Source organism: Hoplias malabaricus, chromosome 4 (assembly GCF_029633855.1).
Source record: "Hoplias malabaricus isolate fHopMal1 chromosome 4, fHopMal1.hap1, whole genome shotgun sequence".
NCBI lineage: Eukaryota > Metazoa > Chordata > Actinopteri > Characiformes > Erythrinidae > Hoplias > Hoplias malabaricus.
The window spans coordinates 37,495,366-37,522,317 of record NC_089803.1 but is presented as its reverse complement, the minus strand read 5'-3'; the positions used below and the strand labels follow the sequence as shown (position 1 = coordinate 37,522,317).

The 26,952-nt window shown below is 40.7% G+C and overlaps 1 protein-coding gene across 1 annotated transcript; it reads right to left on the bottom strand.

The window, feature by feature from the left end:
* Positions 1–942: 942 nt before the first annotated feature.
* Positions 943–26,319, bottom strand: slc25a22a (solute carrier family 25 member 22a). Its single transcript, XM_066667838.1, has 11 exons — positions 26,144–26,319; positions 13,804–13,987; positions 13,309–13,434; positions 13,160–13,215; positions 12,834–12,924; positions 11,301–11,358; positions 9,317–9,377; positions 8,602–8,749; positions 8,329–8,483; positions 7,258–7,333; positions 943–6,238 (listed from the first exon to the last, which is right to left on the bottom strand). Exons 2-11 carry the CDS (start codon positions 13,821–13,823, stop codon positions 6,085–6,087), a joined length of 945 nt encoding a protein of 314 aa, XP_066523935.1. The 5' UTR covers positions 13,824–13,987; positions 26,144–26,319; the 3' UTR covers positions 943–6,084.
* Positions 26,320–26,952: the final 633 nt, after the last annotated feature.

Genomic DNA, 26,952 nt, shown 5'->3' with positions numbered 1-26,952 from the left:
GCCGCTTAAACATTAGTGAAGTCAGGTTCTGATGCTGGAGGATTATTTTTGGATCACACTCCAGCTCATCCCAGATGTACTGGATAGTGTACCATCGCTCAAGAAGACACATTCCCACTGCCCCACAGCTTAATAAACCTCTCAAGCGGATGCAGGGCCTCATTCCGTTGGCCAGTGCTTTTTATAGAGGTTATACAAATGGTGTGTGTACAGCTGAATGCCTGTTAGCACCGGGAACGAGCAGAAATCACTCGTAAGAAAAAGGGGTCTATAAATTCTTTGACATCAAGTGTGGGTTACATAGTGTTGCTGTCCTAATAAGACATTAAAAAAAAGTTTGTAGAAAAATGGGAATAAGAATTATATTCCCTTTTATCACCTCTGTACATCCGGTACTTTTTGTTAAGCCTTCTTCCTATCAACCTGATGACGTTTCCAACTTGTCCTCCCAAGGAAATTTCTGCAGTGTTCGAGCGACATCTGGTGGCCGCTCATTACATTACACAAATCCCATGACCTTGAAAGCCTGCATTATTTAAATCGAGGCCATGTTACACACACTCCTGAGTCTGGTGGGCCAGAGCAAGGCAAACCTCAGTGACACTTTGTAAATGTGTTGATGTAGAAGGCACATGCTGAAACTGAATAAACTAGACACACAGACTTAGCAGGAAGAATTCAAGGCAATCTGTTGTTTGACCTTATACTATAGATGCATAATATTCATATGGTTTAGCAAATGTTTCATTCATATGCCAGTAGTGCTTAGAGACTCTTGATAAAGTGACTGATTGGACTTGTGTCAGTCATTATTTTTTCCAATGGTTTACTGTATTCCTCAAGATGGTTTTCATAAAGAACATGGATAGTAAAATCATTTTATGGACCAGATAAGAGATATATTTGGAATAATTCTGTTTGTTTATTAAACAAAATGCAGAAACATTTCTTCCCCCACAGTGTAGGCCTTTGGCCTAAATGTTCCAACAGTGAGCAGATACAATGAGTGGGTTTGGCCAGTAGTCGGTCTCTTTATAAAACACAAGCACAAACGGGTCACGGCCTCACAATAAAATTTTATTCAACAACAATCTGTGACAAGGAATGCAACATCTGGACAGTCTTCACGTTTTGCATGGTAAACAATGACTAAGACAACTGCAGTATTTCAGTTTCATAGCTTTCACACTCAAGTGTTTTCACACATCTCCCCATCACAGAGAGACATGAACTTCAAGAAGAGGGAAGTTGGAATTTGTGTGTGTGTGTGTGTGTGTGTGTGTATTAAAGTGCTTTATTGCACTGTTCCTCTTGGAGGAAGAGAACGAAGGCGCTATGATTAGTGGAAGTTCTGCAGTCTACAACAGAATCAGTAAAAGCTGTGTTATATAATTGTGGAGTACTGCCTCCTCTTTATTGCATATAGAGCTGGTTATCATATGTTCTACAATTATTATTCTTACGACGTTGAAGTCAAATCTTAAAACTAACGTAATCTAAACTACTCAAGTCGTCCTATCTCTCAACATTGGTCATAGTAAGCAAAGGTACATTCTCTGATTTGTCATAAGATTTAAGATAAGTAAGCAATACATTTACAGACTGCAGGACTGCGCCAATGTGAGGGAAAAGAACACATTTATACTACTAACATACTCCACGCTATAATAGTCATTTAAAGATTATATGGTCTATATATTACCAAGAGGCCATTAGAGTGCATGTGTGTAGTGTGCAGTATATTGGTTGTGCCTGACCATTCTTTGTGCTTGTTGCTTTGTTTTCGATTGTAACTAAATGGCATTTTTGGTGTGTTGCCTCCATTTCTTCTGCCCCTCCATTTTACATAAAGGAGGACAGACAAGAGACACGGAACAGGAGGTGATGGTGAAATATTGGGGAAAAGAAAACATGCAATTCTGCATTACGGTGACAAAAAAACACAAGCACAACACAGTCGCACTCACACCACGCATACACACCCATATAAACACACACACACTAACCGTACACAACCCCATACAATACACCACCATTTTCCACATTACAGTCAAAGTTCACAGCTGATAAAAACAATCTGACATTGTCACAATTAAACCCAGAGAGCTCTTAAATAGCACAATCATAAAGAGCACAAACATGAGCAAATAAAGCAAATTATAACAGAAACAAATAAAGCGCAATCATCATTATGTGAACGAGGAAAGATTCACAAAAAAAACAAAAAAACAAAAAGAGCATGGGGAATGTGCAGCGAAGATGAAAACAAGAACACAGCTGGGAGAAGAAGCAAAAGGCAAAAGTGGAGAGCAAGGGCACAGTCACAGAGGCAAGGTTAGGAAGCCACTAGAGTGAGATCTGTCACATGTTCAAACAGGTGTAAAGCCCAGACTGTGAAGAGACACATGAAAAAATCTCAGCAAGAAGGAGACAGATGTAAACAATCCTTTTTTTCTCCCCCAAGTAGATGGTTTCTGTCGGTCCAACTGTGCAGCTGATAGAACTCTGGGAAATCTGGCCCTGGAACTGTAGTGTAAATAAGTAAATCCACTGCGCTATTCCATAACAAAAGCTGACTGATCTCTATACAGGTGTCCTAAGAGAGGGATACACAACCATGGTGATCACACTGCCTCGCACATTTGCACTGATATCGGGATCAGATCGGCAGGACGTGATAGATGAAATATAAAGAGAGATCTGATATGGTCCTGTAACAAATCTAGCCTGAAATAGTGTCACATTGTTTGATGTGTTTTTCCTGCTGTGCAGAGTTGGTAGATTAGATTAAACTGATTAGATTCAATGTGACTACCTTCTTAAGGGAAGTCCTTCATTTAAGAATAGGAAAAAATATCAGATCAAAATCAGCTGGTTCTTAAGCTCTTAATACTATGTATGTTAAATGTTATTAACTGGATCAGATGTAGTTGATTATTATTGGTGGAAGATCACTAGTAACAAGGTTGTGTACCCCTGCCTTAGCAAGACGTTAGCTAATGCTATCAGGCAATGAATCAAGGCTAGCTAGCTAACTTTATGGTTCAGGCCCACGTAAACAAACTGGTTTCTGAATCTGACTCCCTGCAGCAAAAAAAATAAAAAGCTTAAAATGGCTTTTTCCTGTACATCTACAAGTGCGTCGATGCTAATCGGATCATCTCTAAAGAGGTAGGCTGGCAGCAGGCCCAAGGAGCAAAGGTCTTTCGAGCAGGGATTTGGTCAAAGTTTTGTTTGGCAGTTATGAAACAGGCTCTCACCGAGTGAGAGAGATGAGCCTCAGTGCCTTGTTTGAGCTACAGATTCTCGTTGCATAAACGGTCTGTCTCATGCTAGCCACCGCGCAGATGTCTTAATCCTGCATAATACTGTCCAGCACATAAACAGCACCTATTCTAACCAGCAGGAGGGCTACTTCACTTTGGATCCTCATGCTGAGAGTGCACAGCATGGGAAAATTTACAAAGGAAAGAAGTTTGACTGAGGACACCTGCTAGTTTCATCAGGAGACGAAGGGAATGTTCTGCTTCACAGACATCAATCTGCAGCTCCAAATGTGGCCAGTTTTTCCTCATAAACATTGTATATAGTGCCCTCTTCCAGATTTAGTGTTCCTGGATTCAAATGCCATTGGAAAATAAAATAATAAGAGCATGAGTAGGTAAATGTGCAAAATAAGCCATTATATATAACATAACACGGAAAACAAGTCTAAACAAATATCAATATAATCTGCAAATGTACATTATACAGTAATCGACAATGAGACACCAATAAAACAACTGATACAAATATATAGATATATGTATATATACTGTATATATAGTAGCAAGGAATCTTGATAAATACACTTTCACTCTCAATGGATAAGAGTGTTTTGGAATATGCCTCAGTGTGTGCTTTTGCCCTTTCACTACACAGCATCTAAAAAGAGAGCAGGTGATTGGACATCACCCTTCAAAGTCACCTTCATCTCTTACCAGCCAATGACATGCCACAATCCACTGCATACAGGCAGAGCATTGTGGGAACTTAGATATGAAGAAAAAAACATCCCAAAACAGATACATGTAAAGGCAGTTAATGAACATGGTCTGTACTCCATCAATCTCTCACTGATATCAAAGAGCTATCTTCTTTTCTGTGTTCATTTGTTCAGATTTGCCTTCTGAATGACGGTTCTCCATAGCTGTAGTTCAGTGTGTGGACACTGTAGAGGGTTATATTCCTACCATCCTCTCTAACATGGGTTTTGAATCCTGTCCTTAGGGACCACCCACCTGCTTCCAAACAAACCGCAGCCAGGTCACCGAGTCTGGGGGCTGATTACTTGGCTCAGGTGTGTTAGGAAATGGAACATAACTAAAATGTGGACTGGAGAAGGTCCCCAAGGACTGAATTGAACCCCTCCTGCTCTAAAGCAGCATCTTCTAAAGGTTCAGTCAAAAATAGCCAAAATGCTGGCACATCCACCCCCAGGAGGCACTGCTATTATTTGAAAGCCTTTGTTGCTGCAGTATTAAAAATTGGCCTGCAAGCTGCAGTGGCTCTTTTAAAGCAGGGGCTTTAAAGCACTGCCAACAGCCATCTCTGAAGAACAGTGTAAAGATTATATTAGTCTTCTCACAAGATTGAAAGCCTGCCTGGTGGAAGCAGTAAGGTGAACTAAATCATTCAGATTAAAGGAGCAATAAGCAACTGTTTCCATTTTCAAATAAAAAGGAAAAAACGATAAATATGACAGTTACATGAGGACGGTAAGATTAGACACGTTTGTCATTGTGTTGCTCAGTGACAAAAAGGGATGGCTCAGCATGCAGCGTTTTCTATAGGCTTTGTCTCTTACACAAAAGCCTGGTAGCAGCAACTGTAATAAGACTTCTCCCACTGAGAAAATAAGCACGCTTGTGAAGATTTACAACTCGTGAAGGACTAATCTGACAATTCAAGTAAGAAAAACTTTCACTAACGAGCATTTAGAAATTATGGGGAATTGCTGTGTTAGCACGAGGAAAACCGCACAAGACCAGGTTTATCTTGTGTACAAACTGGAAAATCACAGTACCTGTGTTGTCTGTATAAATGATTCTAAAGTAATCAGCCTTGATCTAGAAGCAGCCAAGCATAAATTATGCTGAAAGGATGAAGTCTCAAGGGTGAAAGCACCTGGAACTAAAACACACAGCAGAATAAATTACCTTCCCATAATGGTACACAATGGTATGGAAACTGCTCCTCATAGCTCCCTCACTGGTTTTAGGTCATTCAAACAGTCCTCCAATCTATGATATGTTACGTACAACTGTGGAGATAATTAGCTGTAGTGAAAAGTGACTGTAGCTGATAACAGACAAAATTGTGTGTAGTGCTACCAGCGCTAAGCATCAGACACTGAGCCTGTTTACCCAGACATGCTCAGTCTGAGACTGTAAACAGTTTTGCATCGCATATTATCCTGCCAGCACACAACTAATGTCTCGAGGTCATTCATGGCCATTAAAACATTCCGACTGGGTCTGTGAACATTTATATCATAGATAAATAATATATGGGAGACAATCAAAAGCTCATTCAATCAAAGCTCTAAAATAGCATTAAAATCAAGATCTCTCCAATTCCTTTCACAATTAAACCTGTGCCAAACAATGCCACTTTTTCAGATTGTCATAACTGATGGTACAATAATCATATAAATAAATATTTTTTCAGTCAACTTGATATGAATCTCCATAAGCCACATAATTAATCACTAAAATTACAATTATGTGTTCAGTTAAAAGCTCATGAGCGAGAATGTTTTGTGGCCTAACTAACTGGCCACCTCAGGCAGCTTGGCAAACACTCCCTCTGAGTCTCCTCTCCACAAAACATGATCATCACATTCATTTACAAATGTACACCCTCTTTAACAAAATCCCACACACGCATGAACGAATGAAAACACCTAATGTAGCCTCCACGGTAGTCTTCGGACCCAGGTCCTCGGGGTGAGACGAGCAGAGGAGATGTGGTTGCGGGGAGGGGACGAGGTCTGACCGGTGCTGTGTTTGTGTAGATGGGAAGGCGTAAAGCTGAGCTGATTGGTTAGTTGTTTCGTTTCGCCAAGAAGCTGAGGATGAATTCACCCACACCCAGGAAGTAGACCACCTGAGCAATGCCGAAGAGTGGAGCAATAACAAGAGCACGGCAATAAGCCCCTTTTAGGAAAGCAGTCGGACCCTCGTTCCGCAGAATCTTCCTGTGGTGGAGGAGAGAAAACTGAGCTCAGACGGGTCCAGTATTAACAAGACATTTCACTGAATGAAGATGCATTCATTAACTGGTTCTTATTGGAGTTATGTGATAACATGTAAAAACAAAAATATGGGAGTAGAATCATTCCCAAACTTCTGTCCTCAGCAATATATATATATATATATATATATATATATATATATATATATATATATATTATATCTAAATACGTCTCCCCATTTCAGGTTTGATACTACTACTCTGCAGGTTCCAAATACATTTTAGATAGCCTTTAAAAAGAAATATCAGAAGTCTCAAGATGATGCACAGATATATAGAATATAGTAATATTTTAATATATTACAATGGTTTAACCCTGACAATAAATGTTTAAGTGTGTGAGTGAATGTGTGAGCATGTGTCGCCCTGCAAAAGACAGGTGCCCCCTCCAGGGTGTGTTCCCGCCTTGCACCCAGTGATTCCGGGTAGGCTCCAGACCCACCGTGACCCTGAACTGGATAAGCAGTTACAGATAATGAATGAATGAATGAATGTGTTAGAATTCAAAAGAGTCCACTGTGTTTAAAAAGGGATCAAATATAAGTAAAATAACTTGACAACAAACTATAACAAAAGTATGATCACAATTATTTAGCATTAAAATGACTAGATTCTTAAGTCTATAAATACAATTCTTCAGTCTACACTGTATACACCAGTTAGAAATAATAGAGTTACTGAAGTAAGGACAAAAATAACAACTTGTTTCATGTATCCTTCTTGTTATGTGAATCTTGCTAAAACAGGTCTGAATGAGGGGAATGTTGACAGTGCTGAAACATGGTCAAGGTGCTCAGTGTTAAACAAAACTGATAAAGACGAGATATCACGGAAGCAGAAAGATTTGTTCACTAAGGCTGACCTTCAGACCGTTAGCAACTCACACTGTCAGAGCCAATAAAAACAGGAGAATGAGGTCACCCTCAGTAGACTATGAGCGAGCGGAGAGAAGAGGAGACTCACCTGATGCAGTCCGTCACTCCACTGTATGTGTCTTCCATATTGCCCCGTGTTAGTGACTGTAACCTGGTTTTAATCACTGTAGCACACAAACACACACACATGCACATAGATTACTGAATGTACAGTGACGCTTACTGTGGTACTGTTGCATTACTTACTGAATGTTTTATTGCTACGCACACACACTTTTACATTCCTGCCCCACCCAAACATCCTCCACTGTTAGTACAGTTCTGTCACATTCATCCTGTGGAGAAATGCACCTCTAATACACTCTTGTACTTACAGCTTCCATAAAACACTTTTTTGTCCAAGCTTCTGAAAAATCCAGCAAAACAAACCTGTAATGGTCTTTTCGGATTTTCAGTAGACTTGAGGACAAAAAAAATATTATTTACATTAAACACTTTCTCTGTGTCCTTGTTATTCATCTGAGGAATTTTCAAAACTATTATTATGTCAAATTTCTCCTCCAACAGATATTAGTGCCAAAGACTTTAAATCTAAACAACGGCTACTTCAGTCTGCTCATAAAGAAGGCAGAAGAGAAGTTTCATTACAGCAAACCAGCATGACAAGAGAGGTAGCAGGCAGGCATTTTCTGAGTTTTTTAGAGAACAAATGGCTGCAACCAGAGGGTGTTAATTCAGGTCCTGAAGGTGAAAATCCTCTCCAGGCTTTGGTTCCATCTGCCTGGACTTATCTGCTGCTGGACTGAACTAAGAAGAGTAGTCAGGCAACTGGAACAACATCCTGGATAGGATATTTACTTTATGGACTTGAACTAAACAAATTTAGCTCTGTGTCTCAAAAATACAAACAAAAAAGGTAGGTCCTCTACAGTAAGAAATTGGTTAGTTTTTCCTAAATAAAAGCCATGTACAGCACCAAAGAACACACATTTGTTTCCTTCTGGGATCAGAAAACTCTTCAGTATTTAACACTGACCATTACAATATGCACATACTGATCACAGTCCTGTAGTCAGTCCTGTCCTCCTAGAGACATGAACCCCTCCTATGTGCCAGAACTGGTGCCAATTCTGTCCAAACATCACCATCTAACACTCACCATCTACAGGGTTGACGGCCACAGCCGCTGTGCTTCCAGCGATGCAGCCTGATATAAAGGAGACGTAAAATGGCGCCGGTCCCTCTCCTCCTTTCTTCCCCAGGTTATTCAAGTTAGCAAACAGGGGGAAATAGATGATTGAGAATGGTACATCCCTGGACAGAGAGATTTAAGGGGGAAAAAAGGAAGCAGAGGCAGAGAGCTAGTATTAGCAGATTTCAGACTGAATATTATTTGTCTTTGGACAACTGCATGTGTATATGTGTGTATTACCTGAGCAGTGTGGCTCCAAGCCCTTTATAGAGTCCAGCAATGCCTTTTTCCCTCAATAATTCCCTTGTGAGCTGCATGGCAGTCGGGGACTTCACCTCCACTGGACCCCCAGGGGCCACAGCCTGAGGCATCAGCTTCCTCTGAGCAGCTGTGGACAGCAGAGAACATAACCTCATTTACATCATCCCAACAGCATCACTAAACCAGTAATAGGATGAGAATTTGAAAATTGGGCTCCAAAATGATACTTCTTACATGTTGAATCAAGGTGAACCACATTTAGGTAACCATGCGTATTAAATGAGGCGCCTGAGAGTATTAGCAGGGTTTTCCTAGGGCCTAAAATCATTTTTATACATCTGTTTAGCCAGTAATGTATTAGTGTATTTCACTTACTTACTTCAATTAACATTATATGCAGCTACCAGAGTACTACATTTTTAATGATCGTTTACAACACTAATCTACAGTAACCATCATGATGATACATAGTATTTATTCATTACACACGATAAAGAATTTCAGTCAATATCTATTTACTTATATTGCAAAGAGCATTTACACATTGCAAATGTTCTCAAGAACGTGTGCATGTAAAGGCTGCTGTATGCGAAGTTGAACACACGAGGGCAGTGTTTTATAATCTGCTGGTGGTTTTGCTACTTTCGGCGTCCCTCCATTTCCCTCCTCCCTTGTCTTTTATTTGGATTCTTACCAATTCTCCCTGCGTCTTGCAGCTGGATTTTCAGCATCTCCATGGGCGTTGTAACAATAACCTGTAAATCAAATTAAAAAAGAAAAGAAAGGAAGAAACAGCTGTGAGAGAGCAAATATCACTAAATATGTATCTATTTCTTAGCTATAGTTCTACAGGCACAAAACCTGGTAATTTTGTGAAGGCCATCTGAGTTTGATTAAAAATACATATATTATGCCAGTCTGAGTGTTCTGGTTTCATGTTAGTTACAAGTGGTGGCAGTGAAAACTGGAATTAAAGTGATTCTCCTCTGTATCATACACACAGGTACTTATACCAGACACACTTCTGTTAAAGATAAAAATCTCCTATGACAACTATAGGGCCTTACAGAGAATGAGAATTTAAATATGTGTGCACACACACACATGATGCCACACAACAAAGTCACCTTCAAGCTCATGCTGTCAGCCCATCTGTGTGAACAAATGGCAACAAGAGTTACGTTACATTCATCTTAATGATGAACGCAGTGAAATGCAGTGTTCGTTCACAAGGTCTTTTCCTCTGGCGTCTCACACTGACCCATCACAGATTGATGGGATTATGAGTAAGACACGATTGTCAGGAAAGGCCATGTGGTCAATGAAAGCTAATCTACAATCGCTGTCTATGATCGTAATCCCATCGTTTAGTCTAGTCTTCACTGATGAGGAATCCAATCAGGTTTGAATCACTCTCGCAGTGTCACGTGACCGGGAGCATTGTAGTGTACGTCACTAATCCGATTAGGAAGAAAGAAAAGACATTATTGCTGTCAACAACTAACACAAGTGCTCATACTGATGCTGGACCAGTTCTCTACATCGGACACATCAAAGCTGTACTCAAGCCACGAGAAATGATATTTAATCAATGCTCAGCACTTAAATCCACAGTCTCCTGATTGTGATACAAAACTAGACGCCCTGCCGAAACAACCACTACAGACACTGTTTTTTCAGGGGAATTCCAGACCAAAAAAAAACTTTCTCAATTAAGTTCTGCTTCATGTGAAACCAAGATCACGAGTGCAGAGGTTTGTAACATCCTCAGCAACATGCATAGCTGTAAGGCACAGTTCACAAAAAAAAAAAATAAACACAATGATTTCTGTATCCAACGCATCCCTGACAATGTTGATATCATATTGTTTTTCATTCATGCAGGTAAGAGAGGGATGACGTCCAATTATTTAGCCTTCACATCCGCTGGCCAGGTGTACAGCACCAGAAATAAAAATATATTTCTGAGAAGGATTTTTTTGGGACACTTTGTTGTGTTTATATTTTTAGAACCCATGGTTACTGTGACTGACATTTCTGTGTGTGTGTGTGTATATATATATATATATATATATATATATATATATATATATATATATATATATATATATATATTTAATACACACTGTTGTGATGGCAATACTACATTTCCTGCTGAGTTCCTTTCTGATAGCAGTACCAAACCTTGGGTGTGTTTCATTACAAATACACTGTTTCTACTTTTAAAATATGCTATGTATATTTGAGGATTATATCAGTTTACATCCCACAAAGTTAGAGTGTGCTTTTTTAGGATAAACTGGGCCCTGGAGAGAAATAAACTTAAACTAAATCAGAATCTATAAAAAATCTACACCTGACATTGAAACCTGACATCGCATGGCTTCTCTACTTAAATCCTCTTTGTTAGAATATGTCATTGTTTTCATAAAATCTCTACATGTTTCTGAGTACACTGAACATGAAGAGTGTCTTAAAGAGTCATGTATGCATTTTTATCTGTTTGCATATCTAATGCTCTTGTACTGTGCTTCAAAGGCTATTACACAGCTAATTATCCTCTTCTGAACAACTAACACCAGCTAGCCATTTTTACCTTCACCACATTATACATATGTGTTTATGTGTGTCTGAGAGAGCCAGTGGGTGAAAAACAGAAAGTGTGTCTGTGAACTGACCTGACATGTCCCTGCCCCACAGCCTGCCAGCATTTCTCTGAGCAAGGTGAGCTTCTGACTGAAACAGAGAACGTGTGAAAGAGTGTGAGAGAGAGAAAGAGAAAGGGGAAAAAGTTAGACACTGTAACAACGAAAGGGCAAATACACAGACGAAGTCCACTGCAGACAAACACATTTTTCACAGTAGAGTCAAAATGTCATGATGTCAAAATTTATAGCTATTCAATTGACTATCCACCATTACTAGTGAACCCACACCTGTGTTCCTGTATACAATATGAATGATGATAAAACAAATACAGCACTTTTGCATGTCCCTGTGGATAAGTTAAATCTGAAAAAAAAAAAGTTTGCATACTATTTTCCTTGCCGTTTCTCATTACTGCAGGTACATGCTTAGCATCAGAAGAAATTACGAAAATACAATTTAGGCCAAAACAGCGTCCAAACACGTCAGTGTCCCAGGCTAGTACAACCTGTGTTCTATTACGTAACTTTCTGAGAAGAAGCTTTTAAAAAATTAAAATGATTCAGACATGGTCACCATTTACCAGAACAATTTTGATTTGTTTCTTTAGAACATTCAATCAGTGCATTTCAAATCACTCTGAAAGATTTGTTGTTGTTTTAATGAATGAATAATGGATTAAAGGCAGTGTCCTTGTTCACTTGAATTACCACAAACTCAAGTTATTTCATTTTGTAGCATTTTCAGTCTGTGTTTACTTTCATGCATATTGCACTCTCCTGAATTTAGAGTTAGGTACATCTAGAGCAAAAATAAGTCAATATTATCCACCTATTAAGCAGGAATGTCTAAAAATATCCAGATGCCATGAACAGAGTGAGAGAGAAAGCCTAGCATAATGGACTGAGACTCTTTGTTGTTTTATCTATTTACAGATTCTGGGGCTTCATAAACACATTAGACTGGTGTTTATTTAAAATGGATGTCACCTTTAATTATGCAGGAAGAATTGTATGGAATTTTCCTTTAAGAAAAAAATATACATAAATGTTCTACCCCTTAAAAAGAGCTTTACATCAAATTCAGTAAGGCTCATACAATTAAACAAACACACACACAACCACTCAAACTAGTACACAATAAAAATAAACATGCACTCCTGAGCCCATTTAATAATTCACGCTCTGACTGGGCCAAGCCGGTCAATAATTCACCGGCACAGTTTCTGGTCGCTATGGAGACATACATGGACGACAGTCTTGGCCATTGAAGGTCGAATGGGGAGTCATTTGAGCAGAGACTTGTGGGTAGTTACTGTGGACTGCCTGTGTTTAATATTAATGTTTGCCATATGATAGGAACCAGAGCTTTGTAACTCTAAGCCTTCCCTTGCAAACAATTGATTCCAGATGTTGCTACAGTGGAGGCATGCGCAGGAAAGCACTGCTTGCTTCTGTGAAGGATAACTTACATGTTTCATACATACATATTTTGTTTTGTGCAAATGTGCGCTTAAATGCACCCAAAATGATCACAATGTGTGTGTTTGTGTGTGTATGTCTTACCCGTCCTTAGAGAGGTGGAATCTGAAGAAATCATTGGCGGCCAGCTTTATGGCTTTCTCTGGAGTAACAAGGGTTAAGTTCACTGCAGCCCCTGTGAAGCAACACAGAGAGGAAACACATCCACCTTTAGTAACGCAGACATAGGTAATTGTATGAACTGCACGAACTGCTCTGTTCAGAAGGAGCTAATGTTTATAGACATTATATAAATCACAAATCTCTGCATAGTTATACAGATTTTGAACCTTAAATGGGGTAACACAGTGGCACAACAGGTTTTGGTTAGATGGTGTGAAAATTGTGACATTACTACAATCAGGACTCACCTCTGTACATCCCAAAGTATCCTTCTGACCGAATGGTCTTGATAAGGCAATCTGACCTGCACAGGAGACACATAGATGAGGAAACTTAGGGATATGGAAATGAGAAAAAATATATATACAAAACATCTCTGAACAGTATTTGCACATACATGCTTGTATAGAGTCGAGAGCCATTCTGCTGGTTCTGTAAGCGGGTCTTGGCCAGGTCAATAGGAAACACACAGGTGACACCAATCAGCCCAGCGACTCCCCCATTTATTAACTTGGCAGGCAAACTGGATGAAATGTGAGAGTGTGAAGAGGGAGCACAATGAAAGTAGAAAGGTTTAATAAAGCATTGGAGAAAGCTCTTCATTTTGTTTTTATCAAATGTGTACATTAATTCCACATGAATAAAACATATAATATCAGCACAATTATTGCCCAAAAGTAGAAACAACAAAAGGTATTGTGTTCATATTTATTATTATTGTGGAACCTATGTACGTGTTTGAATAAAGCAAGTTGTAAACAACACTTCTGGAAATGAATAATACATGGGAAAGCAGGTGTGTTGAATCAAATTTCAAAATGATCCTAGATCCCACCACGTTCCCACAGTGGTATATAACAGTAAGAAGATCAAGATGATAGGTTATGATTACCTGATCTGTTTGTCAGCCATTTATGTGGGACCTCAACACCTGTGTTTGTGTTTGTCTGTGAGAGAGAGGGTTTTTAAGGTGTCCGTTTGTCTCCCCTTCGGTTATGTCCACTAAGCCAGCAGGGATTCAGAGTGTGTGCTTGTGTAGCTGTGACCATTCGTTGCTCCCAGTTAGCTGAGGTTATCTGTAAGAGAGAAAGACCGGAAAGTGGGGGTTAAACCCTGGAGCAGAAGTGTATTGTTAGAGTCAGATCTTCTGTCCTCAGGAATATTTAAATCAGAGGTGCTGAATCATCCTCTGCTCTTTCCCCTCATTTCACTCTCATCACTCCCTTCAGCTCTACTGCTCCAGCTAAAGAACAGAAAGAGCATAGTGCTTGACCCATCTGTGTCAGACCTCAGGCTCCAGTCAAAAGACATACATACAACGAACTCAAAATATACCATTTGTGGATCATTACTGCAGTGCTTGCTCCTGAAATACTGATGTTGCATTGTGCAATATGCACTTAATTAGTTTGAACAACTTACTGTAGCAACAAAGATACAAGGGGCTTTTTAATTATGTCCTAACAAGGCAATAGGGAATAAGGGCATAGAGCAGATTAGGCTTGGTGTATTGCGATGGCTGGCAGAGCCTTATGCACCATCACACAAGCTTAGCTGATGGTGGATACTGCTCTTCACAAGCTCTGCCCATCTTCTGAATGTAATGTTTTAATACCAATAATCTGTTGGAGTTTCAGGTAGTGTCGCAGTCACAGAGCTTCCGGGACCTGGAGGTTGTGGGTTCGATTCCCACTCCGGGTGACTGTCTGTGAGGAGTTGGTGTGTTCTCCCCGTGTCCGCGTGGGTTTCCTCCGGGTGCTCCGGTTTCCTCCCACAGTCCAAAAATACACATTGGTAGGTGGATTGGCGAATCAAAAGTGTGAGTGAATGTGTGTGTGTGGACTGGCGCCCCCTCCAGGGTGTATTCCCGCCTTGTGCCCAATGATTCCAGGTAGGCTCTGGACCCCCGCGACCCTGAATTGGATAAGCAGTTACAGATAATGATTGAATGTTGGAGTTTTAAATGTGTCGTTATTTCAATATTTGAAAAACCTTCCTTTATTAGACTTCGTACGATGCACAGACACCTTCATTCATTTAAGGAACGCTGTCTTAAGGGGCACCATATCATTTGTGAAACTGCAGAATTTCAACTAACTTATGTCACAATGTCCACAACAATGACACTGAGTGTGTTGAATGAGTGACAACTTTAATATTGAGGTCTAATTGAAATCAAGATCACAACTGCTATATGTTGCAAAATAATCTCATAGTCCAACGTTATCTCATTCATTTACTCACATACACACTTCTCATCTGTTACAAACAGCTGCTCTCCAAACACACACACACACACACACACACACACACACACACACACACACACACGCAGTGCCCTGCGTCTGAATATCTGTTTAACTCTCAGAATAGCACAGTGATTATAGCTATTGTCCCCACTGGAGTGCATCCAAATGAACTCTGTAATAATCATTTTTCAGCTTTCTAATATCACCCTCTATTTTCACAACAGCTTTTAAAATGAAATAAGTAAAGGTTGGGAGAAGGAGAATGCCCAAATTCCTCCTCTCCCTTCACTTTCTTGTGTCGAAAAATCACTCCCCAGCTCGTCCTTCTTTTCTATTGCTTCTCTTCTCATGTTCAGTCTTTGCACAGCATGGTAGGTCTGGATTCAAGTCTCTTTCTCACACACACATACACACAAGCAGAGAGAAAGAGAGCTGTGAGTGTGATGCTTATCAGATGTGAGAGTGTGTAAGGCCTTGGAGACTGTTCACACTCTCCACCCATCCCTCCAACCAATCGCTTCAGTCTACTCCTCCTCCTCCCTTGCCTCGACTCCACCCCCTCATGCCTTTCCTTCCTGCCTGTCTCCCTCTTCTCTCCCTCTCTCTCTCCCTCTTGCAGCAATTTTCCCTTGCTGTCAGTTTTCTCTTCTGATTTCTACTCAGTCATATTTAGATTTCTGCACCATCTCTTCCTCAACTCCCTTTATCTCTCGTGTTCATCACTTCTAACCTCTGTGTATGTGTGTGTGTGTGTAGGTGTTCCACACCACAGATTGAGTTCAAAGCAGGTTACAGGAAACACTGAGACTGACATAGCATTTTTCTCTTTCTCCTCTTCAGTATCAATCCCTTACCTTCCTGTTTCATATGACTGCACTTATTCTATATCTTTCTGCTGACTTGCACAGAGGCCCTCTTTCAGTTCTCTATCTGTGTTCTTTCCCTCTCACCTCCTTAACTCTCCTCTGACCTTGTTCCTCCTCTCCAGACCTTGCTTCCCTCATTCTCTCCCTTTCTCAGCTCTGCTTAATTCTTGCTTCTTCTCAAATTCCTTCATGTAGCATAGTTTATTTTTTGTTCTTGTTCTCTACCTCCATCTCCCTCCTTCTCTGCTTCACTGTCCAGCTGCGACTGTAAAATAAAAACAGCACACATCATCACTTAAAGTGACACTTCCCTGATAAATCAATATACTCCATTTAACACTTTCCCCGAACACAGACTTCTTTAGTGTCTGAAGTCAGGCCTCCTCTGTTGCTACATTAACTACAAGTCACCAATTAGCACTGTGTACTCTGTTCACCTTAAGGCTGGACGATGTGGCCAAAATTTATAGCACAATATATTTTTTAGTTTCTGTTGGTATAACTCTGATATTGATATGAACAATATAAAAGACTCAGAAAAATTGGCAGGAAAAACAAGAAACATGACATCACTGACAAACATAAACCACCTGGCTTTGTCAATATTATTCATTCATTCACTATCTGTAACCGCTTATACAGTTCAGGGTCGCGGTGGGTCCAGAGCCTACCCGGAATCACTGTGCGCAAGGAAGGAACACACCCTGGAGGGGACGCCTGTCCTTCACAGGGCAACACACCCTCACTCACACCTATGGGCACTTTTTAGTCACCAATCCACCTACTGACATGTGTTTTTTGGACAGTGGGAGGAAACCGGAGCACCCGGAGGAAACCCATGCAGACACAGGGAGAACACACCAAATTCCTCACAGACGGTCATACAGAGCAGGACTCGAACCCACAACCTCCAGGTCCCTGGAGCTGTGTGACTGCGACACTACCTGCTGCGCCACCGTGCCGCCCCTTGTCAATATTAATATTTTAAAAATAACTTTAAAATTGAATGCAATGAACTATACTGCGATATATATTGATATTGAATTATTGTCCAGCCCTAGTTCACTTATTCATTATCACATACCAACTGGAAACTCTGGGTACAGCGTATGTATGATATTTTTCTTAGCAAATTAACAAACCTCAACCTCAGACTCTATCGAGCTGCTGAGCAATAATACATCTTTTTATTTGTAGTTTTACTATGTATTTATGTAGTAATGTGGCTTGTTTATGTGTTGTCCTTTTTTTTTGCAAATGGATAAAAGCATATCTCATACCTAGTTATAATCATCTTCATGCAAAAATTCAAAAAAACTTTTTTATACAGTATGTTAAGTTGGAGATAATTCAGACTTATAGTTTTCACCGTGTTAATGAATAGGAAAGAAATGTTCACTGGTCTGATGTTTTGTGGCCAAACTACTGTGGGTTCAGTGCCTTGCTCAAGGGCAACTCAGCCGTCAATTGAGGGAGAAAGACAGTGCTGTTCTTTCACTTCCACCTCCCCCAATTTTCCTGCCAGTCGTGGGAATCAAACCAATGATTTTCAGACCTTGTCTAGCCATTAGGTCATGGCTGCTCTTGCCTATTTTATATCATATATATGCAGTGAACTACAGTTACAATGTGGAAGATTGTATCTTTTCTAAAATATCATCATAAAAGCTTGTAGCCAGAGCACTGCAATGTCCAGCCTTCAACATTAAATATATATGAGACAATAATTCTTTTTTCATTCTGAAACAAACTAAAGATTTGATTTTCTAAAGAATCTAATATTAGTAAATACAGTATTACAACAGCATTGGTAATCCTTAGTGTAACCAAACCAACAAGGAACATCACTTTTTATATAGTTAGTAGCCCAGCAAATGACTGCAGATGAAATGTGATGCAATGTGATCTTTGTCACCAGTGCTATCCTTAAAATTGCATGTTTGTGTGTGTGTGTGTGTGAGAGAGAGAGAGAGAGAGAGGAGAGAGAGAGAGAAAGAGAGAGAGAGAGAGAGAGAGAGAGAGAGAGAGAGAGAGAGAGAGAGAGAGCGAGAGCGCAAGTGTGTTGTGTGTTGTGTGTTTATGAGTGGGGGGCATTGATCATACTTACAAGGATGTCAATCAGAATGTCATGAGTCTCAAGACACAAAATGTGTCCTATCAGCTTTACTCACCAATACAACCACCCACACACCCACACACAAACACTTAGACACACAAAGTCAAGTTCTCAAGCTTGGTAGATCCACTTCAATCAGAATCAGATAAGCATTTGGCAAAAAATACAAAGCAGTGTAAACCTTGGACTGTCCCCTGTATGTGTACTTTGAAACAGTTAAGAAACTCTGAACTTTTAACTGTCAATTCAACACGTTAACTGCACACACCTGAGACCATATAAGATTATCCACACACACACAGAGAGAGAGAGAGAGAGAGAGAGAGAGAGAGAGAGAGAGAAATACACACACATACACACACTATGAAACACACGTTATTTTGGGGGGCCAGTTATTCCGATCACCACCAGCTTTGACCTGTGAGGTACTCGTGCTTGTTAACCTGGACTTTTCAGCAGGAAACCCAAGAATTAACTGACCCCTTTGATTTAGCACTTTGAAAACATGTCTAAACAGACTTGCCTGTGAGATGTCGGGAACTGTAAGATGTGGCTGTGAATTTTGAAAAATACAGACAACATTTGGATTCTCAATGCCTTATTTTTACCCATTTTTATTATATTCCTATTTCATACTGTGTCGGGAACCACAAACACAAATCTATCAATTACAACACACATAAGCACTACTGCCACTGAATGCTAATTGCTAAGATTTGAGCTTTCATCGTTTATTAGAACGTTAGCCTCATAACTTCAGTGCGAATCTGATTTGGGTCATGGGGATATTTCTAAGTCCAAGACCAGTATTGAAGTGTATGAGCTTGATTCTGAAGACCATAAATGTTCTGTGTCACTCCTAAAGGCCTGCACTACATTCAGGGGGAAATATTCACTCACTCTCTCTCTCTCTCTCTCTCTCTCTCTCTCTCTCTCTTCACACAGACCTGAATGCATACATTTGTGCATAATTTATTTGCAAAAATAACATGCAATTTAACTGCCAAACAGGATGAAGGAGACGAAAATAGGGCAGTGAACTCTATGGAGAGATAAGTGATGGATGAGAAGAGAATGAGAACGGATGGAAAAGGAAATGTAAAAACATGAAGCTGAGAGGATGTTTTTGTGAAGAATTAGTGTTCGTGTGTGTGTGTGTGTGTGTGTTTGAGTAAACAACAGCAAACTTCATTCAAAATCAGACACAAACAAACAGACATATGAACACACAAGTACCAACGAATACGGAATGACGTAAATCCTGTATTTCAGACACTTGTTAGTGGCTCAGTAACACACAGGAGCAAAGATCACAGATCTCTCAGAGCAACAGACTTGTTTTGTTTGATTAGTTCTGTGTGGCTTAACCTGCAACATTTACATCATCACCACCATTTCTCACTCAAATCACCCGATCTGCCTCCCTACACTGCTAAAATCACATCTTGGGATAAAATAAACTGGCCATATCTTACTATTTCTCATTATGAGATTGTCGTAAGAAAATAAATGATCTTATTTCTAAGTGCTCTTACTTACGTTAAGCCCTTTCACTGCTAACATTCCAAGATTTAATTTTTGTGTTGATTTCATATTTCTGATGACCCAATAAAGGACATTAAAGACTCAGCTGCACAGAGCAGACGCAGCACAAACACGGAGCAGATTGAGCTACGAGATGAGATTTACTCTCATTCTCACCCTCTAGATCACTGGTTCTTTAGGGCTTTCTAGTTGTCATGGTTTCAGCTGAAGTGGTGAGCAGAGAGAGAGAGACAGAGAGATCTGAAACATAAGAAATGCAGAGTTATAAATACTCCGTTGTTCAACAAAACCATGTCCTCACCTCAACCTGATCACATCTAACACATCCTCCATCTGTCTGTGTTTGGAGTGCACTGCACTCTCCACATCTAGAAGATGAGCCTAGATATATTCCGACATGAAATCCCATTTACACTGATTTGAGATCTTTACAAATTGATTAGGAGAATTTTAAGAAAAGATATGTCCCCTCCAGGGTGTGTTCCTTCCTTGTGTCCAATGATTCCAGGTAGGCTCCGGACCCACAGCGACCCTGAACTGGATAAGCGCTTACAGATAATGAATGAATTAATAAATTAATGCCCAAAAGTTTGTGATGCTGATAATTCATTCATTTATTTTCTGTAACCACTTCATCCGAGTCACGGTTGCAAGCCTACACTGAGTCATTGCACACAAGGCAGGAACACACCCTGGAAAGGGCAACAGTCCATCACAGGAAACATCACACTCACACTGTGGGAGGAAACCGGAGCACCCAGAGGAAACCCACACAGACACAGAGAGAACACTCCAAAGTCCTCACAGACCCTGTGAACCCTCAGTGAACCCACAATCTCAGGACCACAGGGCTGTGTGACAGCACCAGTACCTGTTGTGAAGCCGTTAATCTAACATTTCTTCTGACGTTAAGGGTTTTCATTGGGTTTATTCTCCCTTCTACTCTTCTGTAAATGTGTTAGACTAGACAGAACACTAATGTCTGGACATGACAGTATAAATGAGAGTAATGGTGTTATCTCATTAGATTTGTATCATGAATGTCACTACAACTCACCCCAAAAGTATTAGACGGTATTCCCTCATTCCAGAGATCACATTTACACTGCTCCACAGCCCAAACAGTCTTGGACCTGTAGTACAGCAGTGACAGGATCTCTACAACTGTTGATGGTTAAATAAAGCCTTAAGAACAGTAATATGGTGCTGACATCTTCGGCATCCATAAACATAAAGGTCACATAAGGACAAGGGTCTTGAGTTTACATTCTTATACCGTACTGTGTCAATGCACAAAGTGCTAATCCCTAAGCTGAGACATAGAAGGTGTGCCACACACATTCTCATCATTTGTTTTACTTCTATTACTTAATACTAATCTTCATAACAGTAAACCCTGAGGAGTCATACAGAGGGCACTATGGTTGTTAAAGGTGAAATACACCTTAGAAAATCATAACAGACTGTATATGAAATCCTTGACCGCAGACATGCGTCCATATTCTCAACAAGAGCCCTTCAGAACAGATTTTAAAGTGCAGAAAAGTCACAAAGCAGCCTACAACCCGCATAGAAACTGCACAATGACATAGGAATGGACAGATGATAAAGCCTGTTTGTTGCTGCATAAATAAATGGACCTGTTAAAAATGAGTGAAGTTGGCCAATCAATTCAAACAAAGTTCAACTTAACTGAACTCTGAAGTATGGCCTATTTCTGGTGAGACTTGCTGAAATCAGGCTGCTTTTGCTATTGTATTGGCAGTCAACTTATTTGTTCTGACCTCTTTCAGAAGACACAAGAGACTAAGTCCAGCTTCAGAGGACACGCACTCCGTCAAGTAATCGACCGCAGGAGAAACAAACTAGTGCTAATCAGTGATAGCGCCTGCTGATTGACTCACTGACTGTGCCAGAGTGTGGCTGACTGCGTGTTAAAGAACTAAAGCAGAATGAAAGATATTAAGAAAGAAGGGGAAAATAAGAAGTATTAATAACTGCTTCTGTGTGTGTGCGTAGAGTTTAGTTTCAGTGTCAAATAGTTAAGGTGAGGCTATGATTAAGCTTCTTACTGTGATTAAGAGTTGTCTTATCAAGCAGGGAACTTACACCCTCACAATCTAAAATCTACATTAAAAATCCCCTGTTGGCACCCCCCATAAAGGCACAGCTTTTCAGTACAGAGCTGTGTGCTCTGGGGTTTAGGCTCAAGACCCAGCTGTTTCATATGGACACCCAGTGATGCCCAAAGTGGAAAGTGGCCGTGTATTCATCCCTCTTTTCCACACTGCTGTGATTAGCTGCAACCGAGCATCTGCAAAAAGTCCAAGTCCAATGCTTAACTGCCTTTTCAGGACGCACTCAGGTATGAAGCAAGGCTGCACTGTCAGTAGTTTGGGAATATGCAGCAGCAGACGTTGGGGCGCTTCCCAAGAGAAATGGGCAGGCCTTAATCACAGACTATGTCACAGTATGCTAGAATTACATTAAGAAAAATGTGCTTGTAATATATTTTGTGTTTATACAACAGTTATTTCAGGCCACACACTCTGATTGGTTGAAAAGCTTAGAATCTGTGCTCACTAATCTATTAACAACAACATCTCTACGCTTGCACACAGTTGCTACATAGCAACCTTTCACTGGCAGTGTTGCTACTCCTTTAGCGGAAGTAGTCTAATTGCTGATGTTAAAAACATCATGAATCTGAAACAATGCTGGGGGCGCCACAGTGCAGCAACCAGTAGTGTTTCTGCCACATATGTGTGAGTGTGTAACCCGGCGATGGACTGGCATGCAGGGTGTGTTCCTGCCTTTTGCCCAGTGATTCTGATTAAGCTGAACACACTGTGATTCTGATCAGGAAGAAGCTATTACAGAGGTTGAATAAGAGACTGAAACAATGTCTACAGTCTTTCCGTCTTACATTATTAAAAATGTTCTATTAAAGCTACAGGTTATTTGAGGTTATGTGTCTACTTCAATATTACGAATCCGCCACACAAATATCTTAAATAGATCTCATACAAAGGCAGAACATATGGGACACAGAAGCTAATTCAAGTGTTTGTTTACCTCTGCTTTAATTTTTCAGCCGTAGACAGCACCTATACATCCCCCAAATCACATCTCAGGATTTGTGGATTCCTGCTCATATCCCGTGGCGTCTTCTGCACGTGCCCGAGTGTCTCACCTTCACCTCATCAACTGACTGATGAGACTTTTTTTTTTGCCTCATATTAATCTTTTGCCATTTCAATAGTATATCTTCCATGGCTCTAATAGACTGAGATAGACAAGAGCTGACCACGTTGATGACCTCAGCACTGAGAGTGGATGGTAACCACATGCCACAGTCTCACACAGTAAACTCCTGACTTGCCATGTGTTCATTAGTTTTAAATTTATTTAAACTCACACCGGGAAACCAGAGAGAACAGTGCCACAAACAATCATGACCAGTCAAAACAATAAACACACTGTACATTTCAGTAGGAAAGAGCACAGTAATAATACAGACTACATGGTTTAATGACTGTGCTGTCATCTAATCCCTCAGCACCAGGAGCAGTCACAGATCGCACTGACTTTGTTAGATGTTTATCACATTACAAAATACTACGTACTTACAGTTTACAATCTGATCATCAGTTGCTATAATGCTACATAAGTATAAAGCAGGCATATTCTGTATTATTCTTTGTAGATTTTTTTAATCCTGTTGTTCAAAGCTAATTTAGATTTCCAGATGCTTTCTTTAGGCGATAAACATCTGCTTGTGATGTGATGTCACTGTTTAATATCCTACATTAAGTTTAGAACTAGATTTGATATTCCAGCCAACACAAAACAGATATAACATCCTGAAACGCTTGTTTCATAGCAGCTCCTCACTAAAATCCAGTATGTTTATCAAAACTCGGACATGACTGAGAGCTCTACTGATAACTGCTGCTTGAGAGCTGCATGCCACTGTGTTTTCACTAAAAGACCTTGCAAACACCTGCTTTCAGGCCCACAGTAAGACTTTAAAACTTTGCAGAATTACACAGAGAGAAGTTCCGACAGCTTCTCTGAATGAACAGCTCTTCTTTAAATGGAAATGCATGGGAAGCACAAACATTTTGTCTTGGATAGCCATAGTGCACGATAAAACAATATACACAAAGAAGGGTGGGTGGTTTCAAAGAGATTTGGAAAATCAGTTTTATACTCTTACAATATTTGCACCTTCAACAGGGCTGTGCTCATGCCATTAAATCTCTATTCCTGACCCCCTCTAAACCTAATAATTGTCTCAATTGTATGAGTGTGTTCTGATCATGCCTGAAATAAGTTAACCTTGTGACTGTCACCACAGCTTGGACACTGACATGGCATTTTACAACACTCAGATAAAGTAGCAGTGAGCATTTTTTGGCTGAGCTAAAGAGGAACAGATATTAGCATTAACATTTCTGCATAAAGTCATTGTCGAGATGTCAACACAGGCATTCATTGATTCATTGATGATTTGACGTATAACGTCCTATTCTAGAAAGTTAGGTAAAGTCCAACCAAGAGTCTCTATGTGTACAACACAATACTGTTTTATTTACTCCCCAGGATATTATATAAACTATTCCACCACAACATTATGACCACCTCCTTGCTTCTACACTCACTGTCCATTCTCTCAGCTCCACTGACCACAGGATTACTTTGTAGGAATCCATGCTCTTTATTGGTCAGGATCCCCAGATGACCACCACAGAGCAGGTATGAGGTTATGTATCATTCTCAGTGCTGCAGTGACACTGATGTGGTGGTGTGTTAGTGTGTAGGTTGGATCAGACATAGCAGGTTTGCTGGACTTTTTACACCTCTCAGTGTCACTGCGGGACTAATGAAGCACTAGAGGACGACAAACCGTGCAGCGACAGATGAGCTGCTGTCCCTGACTTTACTTTTACAAGGTGGATCATTGTGACAGGTGTGTTTAACAGAGTGGACAGTGAGTACACACAGTGTTTAAAACTCCAGCAGCTCCAATCCAGAATCACTGGGCGCATACTCACACATTCACTCATAACCTATGGACACTTTAGAACAGCCACTACTGAAACCCACACAGACACATGGAGAATACAACAAACTTCTCACATACCCAAGGTATGTGACCCAAGGCAGGGTTTGAACCCACAACCTCCAAAACTCTAGAGCTGTGTGTCAAGAGATATTACCTGTTGCACCACTGTACCCCACTGGAAAGGATGAAGTGGTTGAAAATAATGAATGAGTGAAGGTTTGCTCCTATAAAAGTAAAGGTTCTTGAAGGTGTTGTGTGTTCCTGATGTGTTGCTATCACATCATAAAAGGCTTAACCCATTTCAAGATTGAGCAGAGACTGATTTCTGACACAGTTGATGGTTTTCCAGCAGGCTCCAGGGGTGTCATACAGTACTCTAGTGGTCTTCAGGGGATAACCTGAAGCTATTCCCCATTCTAAAGGTTCTGTCAGTGGGGCTGTGGTTGCTCTTTCACCTGGAAGTCTAAGTCACAGGGAATGGCATTCATGGTCAGCTTCTACTTGGAGATTGTTCAATGTATACACTAGGCCTTAACCGCTGCCCTTTGACCAGCAGGAATGCGGTCAGTTGGCTATAAAACCCTGAAGACTGCCCCCATATGTCAAACCAGGCCATGGAGACAGCTCGAGTGATGGTGGCCGTCTCCTCCCCATCATCATCCTCACACCACTGGAGCACGTAACGGGAGCGCGCACGCACGCGCGCTGCATATTCACACTAATGGCTCGTGCCCGCGCCTTCCGTTACAACCGTGAGAGACCGTTAGAAGAGAGCAGCTCCGAGAGGGAGCTCCGCAATGTTCAGCGGCTCATATCACATAGGAGCAGCTCAGGTAAACCCTCCTTAGTGAGCTAGCAGTGAGCTAACAGCCATATGCAAACAAACAAATAAAAAACACAAACTGTGTCTGAGCTCGGTCTCAACGTTGCAAACGGAAAACGGCCGTTAAACTACAGCTCCGTCCTCTCAGGTGAAGGAAAAAAACACAATAACCAGATGTCTGTGTGAGGAGACTGAGCCTCTAGTGAATAAAACACGACTCTGGCGCCTCATATGAAACCCTTTCGAGGATATCTGAGGGAAAGCCTTACGCCGAAAAAAACCGCACATCGTATAACGTTAATAACGTTAATAGTAGAGAAAATATCCGGGGGTTTTCCGCCACAAGGAGGAAAACTCTGCAGACACACGGCTAACGGAATAACGGGGAAGGGGCACAGCACCCTTAGCACCTGGTACTCACACACCGCTGTTTCATATAATAAAATAAAATAATAATATTACTATTGATGTAATAGCACGGCACACAATTGCCTTCGAGTGACATCTACAATGAATTGCCTCACGCTATAAAACTCGTAGTATAGAAGGATTAGGGCTCCGTTACCGTGCTGGGTTTGGTCCCGTTATCTCTCTCCGCGCCGGTCCCGGTGAGCTCGGCTCGGTCACCTCTGACTGAGGAGAACAGATGAAATCTACCGGCGTTACGAGCGTTTGTGTCAAAGAGCGGAGGGAGGGAGGAAGGAGGGCCAGCGTGTCGTGCGGGCGAGAGGAGGAGATGTGAGGAGAGGCGAATACTACGACAAGGACTCGATCCCAGAGAGTCGACTCTTCCATTCCAGGCATTCCTGATTCCAGAGTCGACTCTGAAGCTTTCCAACACACAGTCACATTTCTCCGCAAGAGAAAAACGAGTTAACCTTTAATAAGTCAGAAATAAAAGATTTTCTTTTTGATAATTAAAGCAAGATAATGCATTACATCTTATAATGATGAAATAAATCATTTTATAAATGAAACATTTACAAACCGGGCAATATCTAACCCCCATTAGATAATTTAATTTGGCTAGTGTTATGTCTCTTCACATATTCTTGTTTAGGTGAACTATATTTAATACAGACTATAAAATTTTGTCCGTGTCCCACTTTTTTTTAAACTAAATGCGTGAATCGACTCTTTGAGTCAACTCCGTTCCCTTCACTTGGATATGGAATTAGAGTCGACTCCAAAATTTCTGGAATAGAAACACCCTGGCGCTTAGAATGTAGGAATGAGTAAAAGACGAAGTGACGGAAACGCCCCCTGCCGGAGTTGAAGAGTGATTGCATCTTTACTACAAAGTGGATGAGGGGGCGGAGAAGTAGTGTATTTCATCATCACGGTCCCGCCCCCGCACTTGGTGACCTTGAGGTA

What these genes read in the sequence shown, in the direction of transcription:
- slc25a22a (XM_066667838.1), bottom strand. Translation starts at nt 13,823, where the DNA reads ATGGCTGACAAACAGATCAG. An exon ending in TTCCACCTCTCTAAGGACGG is followed by an intron (nt 11,359 to 12,833) that starts GTAAGACATACA and finishes TCTCTGTTTCAG; the next exon opens with TCAGAAGCTCACCTTGCTCA. An exon ending in CTTGGAGCCACACTGCTCAG is followed by an intron (nt 8,484 to 8,601) that starts GTAATACACACA and finishes CTCTCTGTCCAG; the next exon opens with GGATGTACCATTCTCAATCA.